Genomic DNA, 16,743 nt, shown 5'->3' with positions numbered 1-16,743 from the left:
GCAGAACATACCGGAGGCCTATTCTTTTCCCGGGCCTCCACGGGGATTATTATCATTATTATTATTATTATTATTATTATTATTATTATTATTATTCTATCGCTGGGCTTGTGAAATGTCACATCTATTATCGAAAGGGAAACAGTGTAATTCGAAACCGAACAATTCCATATAGCGGTGTCGGGATGAATCATGAAAAACAATATCTGTCAGAGGGGTAATCTGCAAAAGGTGGAACAGCGCACAGGACTGAGAGCATGTTTATACTGTATGCACTGTCCACCACGCAGGGACTAGTTGCTAGCAGAGTAATGCACCTGTCACAGACTCCAAAGTACATCTGTACACGTATCGAATTTTCTCACTGTAAACCTCTAAACCAGTGTGGCAGACGTATGGCATACACAAACGATGAATATGTGAATATGCTTCTGGCCCTTGGTGCATCTGACAACCAGACTGGTGTTGGCGCTTGTGAATATGCTGCTTGATATCCTCGTCGCTGGCATCCAGATAAAAATTTGTTTCGTCATCTGGAGCTGCACCTTCGGGAGTCAGGTTCTCTCCTTCCACCATCGCATGACAGAGGTTGTCCAGACTCGCCATACTCCTGCTACTGAGGAAGCTATTCTGGAGGTCATATTCCAAGAACCTCAACGAAATATCCGTAGCGTAGCAAGGCAGCTGTGTGCCTTGCAACGCAAGGTCGTTAACGAGCTGCACGAGGATGAGCTGCACCCCTATCATTATGGTTTCACACAACACCTGCATACTGCAGATCGCCACCAGCGGATGCAATTCTGTGAATGGTTCCAACAACAACAGGAAGCCAACGATGACTTCGTGAACACCGATATATAGTCAGATGAAGCAGCATTCACTCGTGAGTGATCAGTACATACAATGCCCACCACTGTTGCGAGGTTAGCCCTCACGTCTCCCGTGACCGTGGATATCAAGTTCACTTTGGTATCAACGTCTGGCCAGGAATATTGGCCGACAGCTGTTTGGACCCCTACATGTTGGCTGACCAGTTGACTGCATGAAGGTATCAAGCACTCCTCTCAAACTATCTACCTGATGCGCTGGAAGATGTTCCACTACATGTTCGGCAGAGGGTATGGTTCCAACATGATGGAGCACCTCCACACTCTGAAATTAATGTGTGTCAGTATTTGGATAGAACATTTCCAGGGAAATGGCTAGGACATGATGGTCCAGTTGTATGGACACCAAGTTCACCAGACTTAAATCCCCTGGATTTCTTCCTATGGGGACATCTGAAGGAGCATGTGTATTCTACACCAGCGATGAATGTGGCACACAGTGTAAGACAAATACATACAGTATTGTAACAAACTCTACTGTACTTTCCCTGGAACAGGAGTAATATTTATACAGGGCTGGCTCACACGTGGTAGTGCGTGTTCATGCAGCTCTTATTACTGTGGATGCAGCTTTGCTGCGAAGGGTCCAGATCTGCATGATCCAGTGAGTTGCACAATTTTTGGACATGCAGGGAGGTCGCTTTGAGCATCTGTTGTTCCGAGGACAACATATTCTGTTGTGACGGTCATGTGGTCATTAATATGGACATTATTATTGTCACTGGTTGCTAATGTGCGACATCTGAGTGTTCATATTACATGTAGTATAAATAACACGTTCACGAAACTTTATTCACTGCACCAACTGTACAACGCTACTAATATCTGCTGACAGAGGTACTTACCATACATGTGGTTACAGTGTTCCCAGATTGCCACTCTTTAACGTCCTTTTTCTGCCGGATGTACTCGCCAGACGAAATTTTGAGACAGACATTTTTCTATGGCTGGCATGTGAGGAGTTGTGCTGCAAAGCCCAAGTGCGTGAATTTTGCTTCACCCTGTATATCTGTTATCATACTTTTTCCCATGTTCAAACTGCACTGACTGGTCAAGTACACCTCTCACTATCAACAATTAAGTAAAATGTTCTATTAGACACTTGTGATTTTGTTAATTTTCTGATTGATTAATGACTGACTATACATTATCCAATCTAAAATATCATGTAACCCACACCTGCTTTTTTTTAATATCTTTGATTTTTCTTTCAATTTGATTGCATCATCTTTGAATTATTTGCATATTGTTCCCTCTTGCCTAGTCTAATTCTGATCTGCTTAATGCCAGTGTTACTATTATGCACATTTAAATCTAATTGTAATACCATAAGTTCAACTGCATCTTGGGGTTTTATAGTTTTGGCCATACGTCACGAATTTGTTCACCTCTACTAAAGGGCTATATCTGTAATAGTTTGTAACCACTCACCAAAGGCTTTGTCTTTTTAAGAATATCATCTACTCATATATCTAACTGGTCGATCTGAGCTTCCATCTGAGCCTTAAAGTCCTCTAGACACTGCTCAACACAACAAACATAAAACCTAGTCTTTATGTGAGTTTGAAAGTGGTCCATCCTGATTTTTTAAGTATTAAATTCCCTTTGGAGGTGCTCAACCACATGCAATAGTAGCACCCAGGCATTGCCTTCATTAACAATTGCCATTGTGAACAACTGAATAACTGTTAGCTTTAAAGCCTCATAAAATTAATTAATCTACGAGATGACTGATTTTTTTAAATTACACATGTAAACACATTTGGTTCTCGATTACAATCACATGGCACTCATTGTATACAAATCATACATTTATTTTGTTTTTGTATAATGAAACAAGCAATCCCTGGTACACTCCCAATTCTATAAATCAAATAGATACCATTGGGGGACAACTCTGGAAAAGGTCCCCACTGTTGCTGTTGTTGTTTTGTTATTGTTGTTGTAGCAGCTGCATTGCTCTCCGTTGGCGCCCATGATGACAGCTTGTGACAGCACGATCCCCAAGCACTGCCGACATAACGTGTAGCAGGTAATGTGATGCACACAAGTTGTAAGTAAAGTGGCACTCCCAGTGCAACCAAGTGTCAATATCAAACAGGAGAGAATATACGCTTCTTCCCATTGAGATATAGGTACTTTCTCACAAGTGTCACTACCTTATCTTTCCTTTTCTTCTGTCTTCCATTTTCTTTCTTCTATTGATGTCCAGCATACATTTCAGGTATGCCATTCTCAAGTGAAAAATAATCTCTTTCTATTATTCCTATTTCATTCAATGTTTTATAGAAATTAATTAATTAAAGCTTTCTCTGTCTGCCTCACTTTCTTCTTCAAAACATTTAGCATGAAAGCAATAGTCAAATGTGGTTGAAACTCTTGTTTATATCTGTTGTTCAACATAGTTTCTGTGACTTTATTCCAAGGAACTGAAAACATTTCTGATCTTCTCCTAGAAATAACAGATTGCAGTCTTGAATGGTAGCTATTAGAGAAATTCCACTCACTAATTACTTCCTGACTTGTGTTCCTCAGAGTAAATTTCCGCATTAATCTCCAACCTGTAACCTCGCTCATATGCTGTATACACAGTTGCAATCAAATTAATAATTTTTGTTAAAATACCAACTATTACCCAGGCATAATTCATAACACGTGCTCACTTTTAATAATAATATCCACATTAACTCTGATTGCTTCATAACATCATATATCAGCACAATCCAGTTCCAATCCATCATAGTCCCATTATCATCTCATTACATCATAGTTGCTTTTCTTCCATGCATTTAAGCATGCTATTACAGAGGGCTGTCCAGAGGGCAGTGGTTGGTACCCACAGACCCCACCCAACATTTAAACTCAGCAGGTGCATGTCCCAGGATCCATGCCACTGACCACAGACTCAAGAGGAACCTTTTAAACTCACAATGTATCAGAATTAATAGTAACACATCATGATACTGCAGATGAGGACAACTTGAATCTCTACTCATCTCTCTTAAACACTGGGCCACACTATATACCTCCAGTCAGTTATTTGTCCTGTTTCTGTGTTGTGTTGTTTGGCCCATTCAAAACATTCAGCTTTGCTGACAGCCATGACCTATGATCTTATGCAATGTACCGTACTACAGGTGTAAATTTTAGACAGTTCCTTCCCCATTGTTCACTTTGCAACTGGTTGGAATGAACCTGTATTAACTTTGCAATCACTGTTGGGTTTCAAACTGATTGTAATTGATAAGGCATGATATTCATCTCAGAACATCATCAGTTATGGTCTTTTTACAAACATAGAAATATGTCTTGTTTCATGGCTGCATGGAGTACACTGTTCCTTGGTGACATGCAGTCTGCATTGATTCATCAACAAATAGAGCAAATTAATTCATTCCTATATCCATATATAGGGTGATTCAGAAAAACATTTTCAAGGTGACATGGCACATTGGGCCTACAACATGCATCAGTAATCACATGCGAACTGGGGGTCATAAAGACCATCGAGAGCTACTAAATGGCATTGAAGATATAGGTCATATGCTACGAATGGACGTCCTATACAGGACATGCTTTGAAACACACCTGACATCAACATTGCATTAAAAGGAACACCCTCTCAAAGATATCTGGTGTATCTCAAAAACAGCTTGCTACCCCAACAATCCTGCCAGTAGGTCTTCCAGTGATGTAACAGGTGTTTCATACAGAAGGCCCTTCAGATACCCCCAGAGACAAAAAATCAGTTGGTGGCAGATTGGGTGATCGTGGTGGCCGTGCGACTGGCCCACCATGAACAATTCAGCAGCTGGGAAAGGTTGCCTGCACATGTGCCCCCAATTGTCTGCTGAGATGTACAGAGGCTCCATTATACTGAAATCAAATGCGGTGATGAATAGGCACGGAAACATCATTCAGCAGGTTCTGCAGAACTTCTCACAGGAATATGAGATATATATATGACCATCAAGTCAGTCCTAGAGAATGTACAGCCCAATTAAACAGTCTCTGATGATGCCAGTCCACTCGTGACTGTAGCGTCTGCTCATGGTGTTTGCCACTACCGGTTCCTGTGTGATTACTGATCCTTGTTGCATGCCGGATGTTCCATGTCAGTTTGTCAGCAATTTTTTGAATTACCCTGTACAATATCTTCTTTCTGCTATTCTGTCACACTGACCCTCATTACTAATTTGGTACATACACATCATTTCACTGCCATGACTTGCGTCAGCAGTGGATGGTCACATGACTGCTTGGTCCCAGTTTTACACCACATTGAGTACAACAAAGTGATGAGTGTGCTCTTGTATGGGGAGTGACCAATATTTTGTCCACTTAAGTTATTGATGATGTATTCAAACAGTGTACGTAGCAAGAACAAGAAAATTCAGTAACAAATAAGGGATCCTCTGCATAGGATTTTTCAGTCTTTCTCAAAACAGTGCAGTCATAAGATAAAGATCATGCAGCCAATTGGCACAAAACACATCAGCACCTACAGCAAACAAACAAAGGCATCACAAAATGTCAATTGGATTCAAATTTTTGGAGTCTGGGACGTCCTTATAACAGATTCCTGAGCTGCCTTGATTCATGAATAGGATGGCCAAAACAGGAATAAGGTCTCATCACTTACGAAAGAAGACAACCAATACACTGAATAGACTTGGGGAGCAACTTCTAAATTCTGCACTACTTTCTTTGGAAGAAGATTCATAACTGTTTGGTTGGAACAAAAAATTTTAGTAGGAATTTTGTTTTCATAAAGATGTTTTATCTGAGATGTCATGTGTTCTAGTGTTTGGTCATCTTATCATACTCAAGACATAAAATCTAGAGGGATCTTTATTTTAGGCGTCATTTTGTCACTTACAGAAACCAGAGTATTCTCTCTCTCTCTCTCTCTCTCTCTCTCTCTCTCTCTCTCTCTAGATGTGGCTTTCCGGCCAATAATCTTCTTCAGTGCAGATGCACTCACATTGCCCGAAGTCTTACGGGAATAGGTAGATTGACTGCTGCGAGTAATGAGTATAGTGGGCAGGGGCACTACAAATGTAGTGTGTGGACAGAAAGTTGGAAGTGTGAATCTCACAGGAAGCATGCCAGGGATAAGCCCCTGCAGTCACACTATCCTCTGTGTCCTTGGTGGCTCAGTCGGAGAGAGCGGCTGCCAAGTAAGCAAGAGATCCCGGGTTCGAGTCCTGATTGGGGCACACATCAACGCCTGTAAGCAGCTAAGTGTCTGGATTTCATTGTAATTTCATATAAATGTTTGGTAACATACGGTTATAATGACTCAGTTTTGTTTTTGAAGTAAAACAACTTGGAGAAAATAATGTTGTACCAGAATTTACAACATACTTGCCTGGAAAAATCCATAGGCCATGAATTTCTCAACTTCACGTGGGATTTTCATAAATGAATAAATTTTCTCCCTCCGCGCAGAGTACCTTTCTTCATCATTCTCCAACAAGTAGCCTCTAGTGAGCTCCACCCTCAAGAAATGTAGTAGTGACACTGTCTCAGCTCCTGTATCCATCAAAATAAAAAGTTACTACAATACAAAGGTGTCTGTAGCTGCTGTGCCAGCTGAGGAAAAATTATTACCAATCAGTAGTGTACTCAGATAAATTGACCATTAAAATAATACAACTCTAAGATAAAATTTACCAATGCAAAAAAACAACAATGAAATAACAATTAACTTTGGTTTCTCTGAAGATGTACAGCTCCAGCAGCTTACATGTAACTTTCATATTCTGCATTGTATCATGCTGTTATTGCTGTTACAGTAAAAGTGTTTCTTGTTATTTAGTTTGTTAGTCAGGTGTTCCACTGATCAATCTCACAGTAACCGTTATGATGTGGAACAAGTCAAGTGCATAAGAAATGCACACATGAATCAAGGTTCAAATTAACTTTGGTTTCTCTGAATATATACAGCTCCAGCAGTACATGTGCATAAATTTGATGGAAAATACACTTTCATTTGATAAAATTGCAACACTAAGGTGAATACACCTAGATGAAATGGATTTCATACTGCAAGTTAGGTACATGACAATAAAAAAATTCCTACAGTTACAGAACTGTGATTTAACCGAGGCTTTTAGAGATTATATCTACGAGGGTGGTTTGAAAAGTTCTCATAATCACCACGAGAGGTCAGTGCTAGCGCAACAAGTTGCTCATGTAATATTCTTTTGAATATTGCCTGTAAACACATGCCACATCAGTGCTCTTGAAAGAGTTGTGGCAGTGACGTGGCCCTGTTGTTACTCCCGCGAAGTGATTTGTGGGGGGGAAAAAAAAAAATCAAGAATCAAGCAGTGATTAAGTACTTCATAAAGAAAGGTATGAAAGGAAAGGACATTCATGCTCATTTCCAGAATACACTGGGGGCTCTGCTCCTTCATATTCAACTGTTGCCAAGTGGACAAATGAATTTAAATTTGGTCGGGAGAGCTTAGATGCTGCTCTGCGCAGTGGTCGACCAAGATGTGTCACTACTCCAGAAATCATTGCAAAAGTGCACAAAATGGTCATGGAGGATCACTGATTAAAAGTGCGTGAAACTGGTCACACTTGCCAGATGTCATCCGTAAGGGTATTTCACATTTTAATTGAAGAATTAGAAATGACAAAATTATCTGCAAGATCCGTGCCGCAACAAGACAGTGCGTGCCCACACACAAGTGCCATTGCCTTGGCAAAATTACATAAACCAAGTACGAATTGTTGCCACACCTGCCTTATTCACCTGACATGGCTCCATTAGAGTTCCATCTCTTCCCAGAACTGAAAATTTTTCTTGATGGACGAAGATTCACTTCAAACGAAGACTTGATAGCCGGAGCTGACAACTATTTTGCAGTCCTTAGGAAACACATTTTCGATATGGGATCAAGGCACTGGAACATCATTGGCCCAAGAGCATTAATCTACACAGAGACTACATTGAAAAATAAAAAAAGTTTCAGTGATGTAAGCACTTTTTTCTATTCTGTTCCAAGAACTTTTCAACCACCATTGTATATCTTTACTCTGCAAAATACAGTGAAGTGCACAACACAGGGCACTTCTCGTTGTACCACTTATTGTGGCCTCTTCCCATGCCATATGAATAATTTTGTTCCATGGGACAAATGACAACTGAAATGTCGCTGTGTGGCCTGTAATTAGTTTTATCTTGTTTTTGTGGTCCCTATGGGAGGTGGAGTATGTTCCTATATTCCTCATTTAATGCTAGTTCTTGAAATTTTATAAGTAGGCTCTCAAAGAAAAATTTATGTCTATATTCAAGCATTTGCCAGTTCAGATTTCTCACAATTCCCATGACACTCTGCCAAGTGTCAAATAAGCCTGCTGCTATACTTGCTGTGGCTCCTGTTATTCATTCAATGTCCAATCCCTTTGTTTGTTTGTGTGTGTGTGTGTGTGTGTGTTTTATTTTTTATAGCGAATTGCCAATCTTTGGATAACTTCAAAATCTTCTGAAGACGTTTCTGAATAATTGTGCAGAGTTAGTTTTTTTTTTTTTTTTTAGTACTTCATTATAGATATCAGTATCGTCTGCAAAAAGTTTGGCGTTACTATTAACACTGCCTACCAGGCCATTAATACACAACATGAACAGCAGAAGCACTCCCCCAGAACGTGTGTAAAATTACTTCCGCATCTGTGAATGACTCTCCATCCAAGGTAACATGTGTCCTTCCTACCAGGAAATCCTCAATCCAGTTATATTTTTGCTAGACCCCATACAGTCATACATTTGATAATAAGAGTAAGTGTAGTACTAAGTCAAAAACTTTTTGGAAGCCAAGAAAAACTACATCTACTTGGCTGTCTTGATCCATGGCATTCAGGGTGTCCTGTGAGAAAAGTGAGAGTTAGGTTTCACTTGATCAATGTTTTCAGAATGCATGCTGGTTGGCATGGAGGAGAACATTCTGTTCCACCTATATGGTCAATATTCAGTGATATGACTGGAATGCTCATTCAAAGCAAGAAAGTCTAATAAACAAGAGCTCTAAATGCACGCCTTAAGAGCTATGAGCACTTGTTTAGTAGAAGAGATGTGTTTCACAGCAGCGGAGATGAACAGGTTCTCATAGCTCTTAAGGAATGCATTTTAGCGCCTAGTGCCCGCGTTTATACATATTTTTGCTTTGAATGACCATTCTCGAATATTAACCATTCCTCCTGGGTCATCCTGCAAATCATTACATGTGGGCTAAGAATGTTCTAAAAGTTTACAACTAACTGATGGCAAGGGTATCAGACAATAGTTTTATGCATCACCTCTGCTTCACTGCTTGTAGATGGATGCAGTCAGTGCTTTATCCCCACTACTGGGCACAGTTTTTAGTTCCAGAGATCTATGTATAATGTGGTTAAAAAGTGTGGCTAACTAATCCGCAAATTCTGTACGGAATCTGACAGGGATTCCACAAGCCCTAGAGCTTTGTTCAGTTTTAACGACTTCATATTTTTCTCTATACAAGTGATACTAATATCTATATAACTCATCCTTGCATTAAGAATTTTTCTTCCTGTTCCATTCACATATGGAACAGGGGAAGAATGACTGTTCAAATGCTTCTGTGCATGCTGTAATTATACTAATCTTGTTCTCAAGATCCCTATGTGAGCACCATGTAAGAGGGTTGTAGTATATTCTTAGAGTCATAATTTAAAGCCAGTTCTTGAAACTCCGTCCATAGACTTTCTTGGGATATTTTATATCTATATTCAAGAGTTGGCCAGTTCAGTTTCTTCAGAATTACTGTAATGCTCTCCCACTGGTCAAACAAACTTATGACCATATGTGCTGCCCTTCTCTGTATTTGTCCCCTCTTACTCCCATTTAGTACAAGTCCCGCACAATTTAGCAATATTCTATAAATGGTTGCACAAGTGGCATGCAAGCAATCTCCTTTGTAGATTGACAGCACTTCCCCAGTATTCTACCACTAAATCAATGTCTACCACTTGCTTTACCCTTACTGCGTCTATGTGATCATTCCATTTTATATCCCTCCAAAGTGATACATCCAGGTATTTGTATGAGTTGACCAATTCTAAATGTTACTCAGTGATATACTGGCATAGGATACAATTTTTTTTTTATTTTTGTGCACAATTTTACATTTCTGAACATTTAAGGCAAATTGCCAATCTGACAAATTGATGTCAAGGATACTGGATGGTAGTTTTGTAGATCACTTCTACTTTCCTTCTTGTAGACGAGTGCAATCTGTCTTTCTTCCAACTACTGGGAACAGTTTTTTGTTCTAGGGATCCATGAAAGATTATAGAAGCAGAAGAGCTAACTCAGACGCAAATTCAGTATGGAATCTGATAGGGATTCCATCAAGCATTGGAGCTTTGCTCAATTTTAACAATTTCAGATGTTTCTCAACTCCACCCACACTGATACTTATTTAACTCATGTTTTCAGTGGTGCAGGGATTAAATTGGGGCAGTTCTCTTGAGTTTTCCTTTGTAAAGGATCATCAGAAAACAGATTTAAGCATTTCAGCTTTTGCTTTGCTAACCTCTTCCTGTCTTATTTGCTAGAGACTAGATACTAACTTTGGTGCCACTAACAGCCTTTACATACAACCAGCATTTCTTTGGGTTTCTTGAAGTACCATTTGATAATATTCAGCTATGGTAGTCACTGGAGGCTACACACATTGCTCTCTTGACAGCCAAACGTGTATCACTAAGCATCTCTCTATCTGCAGTCCTATGCTGTTTCTTTAGGAGTCTCTCCCATTATGAACTGTCCCATTGGGTACATATCTATACAGTGCAGGTTCAACAATTCATTTAAACTTGAGCCATAGTTCCTCTACATGCTCCTGTCTTGTGCTGAAAGTTTCAATTTCCCCACTGAGATATGACATTACTGACTTTTAATCTAGTTTACTAAATATATATAAGTTTCTGCTTGTTTTGGCTGTTCGTTGTACACTGATAATCATTATTGCCACAAGCACGTAATAGTCACTGAGTCCACTTTCAATGTGGACACCCTCAAAGAGATCAGATCTATCTGTTGCCACTAAATCCAATATATTTCCATTATGAGTGGGGTTCTGAACTATCTGTTCTAGGTAGTTTTCACAGAAGGCATTTAGTAACATTTCTCAGGCTGTCTTATCACACCCACCAGCAACAAAACTGCAATTTTTCCAACTGATTGTTGGAAGTCTCTACCAATGATTACAATATGATTGGGGAACTTGCGTACACGAGAACTGAGGTTTTCTCTGAAGTTTTCGGTCGTGGCAGCTGATGAATCTGAGTCTGGTGGATGTTACAAGGATTGTATTACCATTTTATGCCCACCCCTGACACTGAGTCTTGCCCAAACAATCTCACAAGCAGCCCAATTTCTGTCTCGCTGAACCTGAGTTTCTTATCTTCTGTGACAAATATGTCACCTCCATTTCCCATTAGCCTATCCTTCCAATATACACTTAAAATTTCCCCAATAACCTCACTGCTATCAATTTCAGGTTTCAATTAGCTTTCTGTATCTAGTACTAACTATGTGAGATTCACTGCTTTTCAGGAGGATTTCAAACCCTGGCACTTCGTTGCGAATACTTCAGCAATTAACCACTAGGATTTTAATACTCTCACTTGTGGGGGGCTTTTCTTTTGATCTTACACTGATATTTCTGGGTTTCCTACAGCTGTCATTATCTGGGCTGGATGGAGAGTCATTTAATAAAATAAAAAAGTAATAAAAAAACTAGTGTTCACCCCATACACAGTCAGTTACCTGGGTGGTAGCCTCTGATGTGCAGTGCACCCCTGACACATTTAGGGAGACCCTACTGTTCTCAAGTCTTTGGCTCAAGTCCAGGAAGTCGCAGTCTAGTTTGCCACAGAACCTTTGAAGTCACAGGTTCAGTCCTTACACCTCACTCAGAACCAAGGAACCACTGACTGATGGACACACACCATGGATACAGAAACATTTCTCACATCATGGGTACAGAAACATTTAAGGTGGAATGGATGTCTGAAAATTGAAGTGAAAATAGAAGCAACACATATAGATTTTTTACAAGAGTAAATTACTGTAAATATTATATTTTAGGCAGTAGGTTCTGCATAATGGTCCTTAACCAAATCCAATCACACAATAAAGAATAAATTAAACAGCAGCCTAAGGAGTTACATGATGTTATTTCTACAATTTATCACAGCTTTGGAATATAAACAATAACAAAATTGGGTTTCTTCAGAAATAACTTTGAAAGACAGTATACCATGCAGCTCCCCACTCCTCCCCTCCCCCACCCTCAAAAAAAAATCTGTTCTACTTGGTAAAATTCTGCCAAGTGCTTAGCCAATTATCCTAACATACAGAAAGTCAACAATCAATGTCGACTGCAACTGTTAATAAAAAGTTATATGTGCACCCTTGGTACCTTCATTTGTGTGGTACAAAATAGATAATTATTTTTACTAGAACCCATAACTGGTGACCTCAGTGTGATAGTAAGTACACAAGACTCACTCCAATCATTATTTCAGTTTTTCTGTGGCAATTTAAATTTGCTTGTTAAATGGAAAACGTACCAGTATGGAAATATTGCATGTGACAGTGAAACTGTCACTTTCCTAGCAAAAGAAGTGGATCCCCAATTTATTACTGCAAATATTAGCAACGAGGTGACAAAATATCATTATATTTTTTATATCAAGAACGCACATAAAACTTTTGAATAACAGTTGCAATGGAAACTATAAATAGAAATAAACTAATTACTCCAATGTGTATATACAAATTTTACAGAGTTTGCATTTCACTGTGTCCCCTGAAGCCACGCCATCTAGAGTGAGCTTCCATACTCCCTGTTCTAGGTAGTTTGCAGGGAAAGCATTTAGTAAAGTTTCACAGATTGGCATGTCACACCCACCTCTTACAAAACTGTTGTTATACCAGTTGATTGATTGATGACTGAAGACTCTTCTGATGACAGCGTGATTGGCAGACATATGTACAGAGAGCTGAGTTCTTCTCAAAAATTTTTAGTTATGCCTGGTGCTGAGATTAATGATCATTTGAAGGAACTAATTATAAATTTATGGTCAACAATTTAAACTGAATCTTGCCCAGATAATCTCTACTCTGAAACCTAAGGTAGGAGGAAAAGTTTACATGAAAATTATCTTTATGTCAAGTATTGCAATTCTGTAGCTTCGCTGGAACTTTTTTATTGTCAGCAACAAAAACCATTTAGGAGAACATGTTTTGGGAAGTTAGTGTAAGAATTCAAATATCTTTCAAAAGGCTTCAGCAAGATGTGTGGTTATCTGCTTTAGAAAATATTCAAGCCCAGCAAGGTAGATAACAGTGTCCCGTTCAGATATGCATAATATGCAGCTGTTAGTACACATCTCGGTAGATATCTCTGCGCAACAAAAATGTAGCTGGGCTACTCACCAACAGCCCACATTCAATCAGCAACATGGGGGATGCCTGTAATCTGCTTTTATCAGCATGTATACTGGTGATGGTGTTGATCCCAGGAGAGAGAAAAAATAGAAAGAAACTTATCACACAGATGTCTCATCTCCACTGTACAATGCACAACAAACACACATGTTCACATGCCTCTCATTTTATAAACCTACACTTTCACTTTTCTTTCTGCAGTCTCCCTCTTTTTTAGTTTATCCCCATCACCTTTGCCCTCAAACCTCTCAACCATTTCACTGTGTGTCACATTCAGTTTCTCCTGACTGCAGCACGATGGGCTCACTAGTAACATATCCCTATACAATTCGTTTCCAGCTGTCAACCTTTCCCCTCTCATCCACACATCCCTCTCCTCTATCCATCCCTAAACCCTCTCCACTTCCCTGTTCCTTTCACCCACTCCATCCAACACATCCCCTCACCGAACATGACTGTGCTGCCAGAACAATGGAGACAAGAGGCACAATGTAATTGTGTGTGTGTGCTAGCCTTTGTTAGCCTTGATTCTTGACTTTTTAGATGGGGATGTGCCATGTAAAAATCCAGTATCAACACTCCCCTTCTGTTAAAAACTAGCCCACTATTCCCACTATACTCTTCCAAATAACCATCAATCTATCTACCATCAGGTCACAAGTAAGCTAACCTCTTTTCTTGGGAGCTGTAAAATTTTCAAGTAGTTTCTCTTTCAGCATAGATGTTCTGTGGCGAAACACAGTTTCCTACCAACTGCAAGGACTTCCAAGAACATTCAACTTTCTTCATGTTGATGAAAACATTTTACTTCATGAATCTGCTAAATGGTATTCTTATGATCTAACAAGCATTCAAGTAGTTTGCTTAAACTGTCTACATGAAACTGAAATGTCATTCAAATTTCCTCAAAAGCATTATTCTTTGCTGCAATGTATTCCTCAGCCTACTGCAGAAACCTGAACACACTTTTGAATTCCACACAGCCTGCAGTTGGAAACTTCCTTATTGTATCCAAGTTCTCAAGCAATGGGAAATCATTCTCTGTATTTATCTCACGCACAGCCTACTGCACTAATTCATGTAAAGTTCCCTACAGAAGGAAGCCTGGAAGCTTTTGCATAAAGAACTGGCATTCTTTGATGTATTCTTCTTCTATCACCACTGACATTCACTTTTGCTAGATCAATTCATTAATGACCATGGTTTAGAGCCCATGGTAATTTGTGGGTCCCCCACAAAATTCTGTCCAAAAGCCAGAAGAAGACAAGGGCATACTACCTCTATTAGGAAAATACATAGCAGAGTGGTATTCAAATAAATCTCTGGATTGAAGATAGTTTTAAATTTTTTTACACCAATGTATCTCAATAAAGACATAGGCTGCTACTTGTGTGAGTGAGTAGGGAGTGTGCAGAAATGCTAAATTTAGATTCTGCAGCATATATTGAAGACCACTGGCAATGCTATCAAAGATGCAGAATTTCAGATTGAGAGGGTTTATCAAACTTTACTGTGCATTGTTCAAAAGTCATTTGAGTGAGGGCAGTGATGTAACTAAGGAAACTGAGAGCATTAATGATAGCCTCATTACTACCATTTGACTAATTGCTGTACCTCTCAATGTGACACACCAATCAGTAACACAAAAACTGTCTATGGAAGGACAATATGAGTCATCTTCAGCACGCACAACCTCTTTAAAAGCATTTTAATATCTGCAACTTATGGTGACGGTTGATAACTACTTTCAGGTTTGTTAAACATGTGGTGTGATGTTCGGCGAGTGGCATGCAGGCCACTAGTGTTCATCGTCAAGTATCAAAAGTATACACAACCCTCAAATACTGCTTATATTAACAAAATGCTACCAACTAAATTATTCTCTAAATCATATCTGGACTCTTGGCTTGTATAATCTATACCAGTTTAAAAAAAAAAAATGCTGTAGCTGAATAAATATTAAGTGACAGTATTTTTCTACTAACTTACCACGCCACTGTAATAATTGAGTGTCGCCGACTACTAATTTTCCAAAGACACTGCCACACCAAACAAAATAATTTCCTTTGGTATACAGTTTATTACATATACATCTCAATACATACTCCCCAAGTCATTGTACAGTGTGTGGCAGAGGGTACCCTCTATGACTCCTTTTCCACTAGCAGACTGAGTGAGGGAAAAATGACTGTCTATATGCCTCCATATGAGCCCTAATTTCTCATATCTTATCTTTGTGGGCCTTATGTGAAATTTACATTGGTGGCAGTAGAATTGTTCTGGAGTCAGTTTCAAATGCCGGTTTTCTAAATTTTCTCAATAGTATTCCTAAAAAAAAATGTCGCCTTCCCTCCACATATTTACATTTGTGTTCCCAAAGCATCTCTGGGGTCGACAGAAGCGTCCGATCCCACGCGTCGGCTTTGACCCGTGATGTAAGGCTGTTGTCGTGTGTGACGTCATGATGGCGTGGGGTTTGGTTTGAGTGTGGCTGTTTCCAGTTCTGTTTTATCTTATTTTATTTACTTTTCTGATCTGTTCGTTCTATCTCGTGAGATTTTTTTTTTTTTAATTTAAAAACACTTATTACTTATTTTAATTATCTGTTTGCTCCAATTTCTGTTTTAGTTTATTATATTTATCTTTCTGATCTGTTCGTTCTATCCCGTGAGTTTTTTTTTTTTAAAGACAAAAAACACTAATCAGCTACTGAAGCATCTTTATCTTCTATGGGTATTCATGCATGGCTGTCTTCACTTACACGTTGTAGCTACGCAAGGCGTCTAAATTTGTTTATATTTAGTTTGCCCCCCACCCAAAACACCCCATTTCCCGCGCTTGTCCCATTAGTGTCATTAGGCTTCTTGTGGAAAGTGTGTGTGTTTGTTTTTGTTTCCGCCATATTTGTGACGTCATGGGTCAAAGCAGACGGGTGGGATCGGACGCTTCCATATTTCCCATCTCTGTAGCACCTGCTTGTTGTTCGAACCTACTGATAACAAATCTGAATTGCTTCAATGTTTTTCTTTAATCCGACCTGGTGTGGATCCAAAATACTCAAGCAGTAATCAAGAAAAGGTCGCACTAGTGTCTCATATGTGGTCTTCCTTACAGATTAACCACACTTTCCTAAAACTCTCTCAACAAACTGAAGTTGACCAATTGCCTTCCTTACCACAATCCTCACATGATTGTTCAATTTAATATCACTCTGCAATGTTAAACCCAGATAATTAAATGATGCGACTGAGTCAAGCAGAACACTATTGATCCTGGATCCAGTCATTATATATGTGCTTTCATGTTGACTAAATTTCTACATGCTATAGAAACTACTGTATGTTGTAGATTGTCTCTATGATATGT

General features: G+C 39.2%; 1 protein-coding gene across 2 annotated transcripts in view; it reads right to left on the bottom strand.

Annotated features, from left to right (window-relative positions):
- The window catches only part of LOC126248196 (protein TAPT1 homolog), a 137,931-nt gene that overhangs the window by 118,786 nt on the left and 2,402 nt on the right, over positions 1-16,743 (bottom strand). For both annotated transcript variants that reach the window (XM_049948996.1, XM_049949005.1), the window contains exon 2: positions 6,259-6,422. In XM_049948996.1, coding sequence (XP_049804953.1) covers positions 6,259-6,422 — 164 coding nt within the window. The remainder of the gene's footprint in view (positions 1-6,258; positions 6,423-16,743) is intronic.

The sequence above is a fragment of the Schistocerca nitens genome, chromosome 1 (assembly GCF_023898315.1).
Source record: "Schistocerca nitens isolate TAMUIC-IGC-003100 chromosome 1, iqSchNite1.1, whole genome shotgun sequence".
Lineage (NCBI taxonomy): Eukaryota > Metazoa > Arthropoda > Insecta > Orthoptera > Acrididae > Schistocerca > Schistocerca nitens.
The sequence above is the reverse complement of the archived record's forward strand: the minus strand, read 5'-3'. Positions and strand labels throughout refer to the sequence as shown.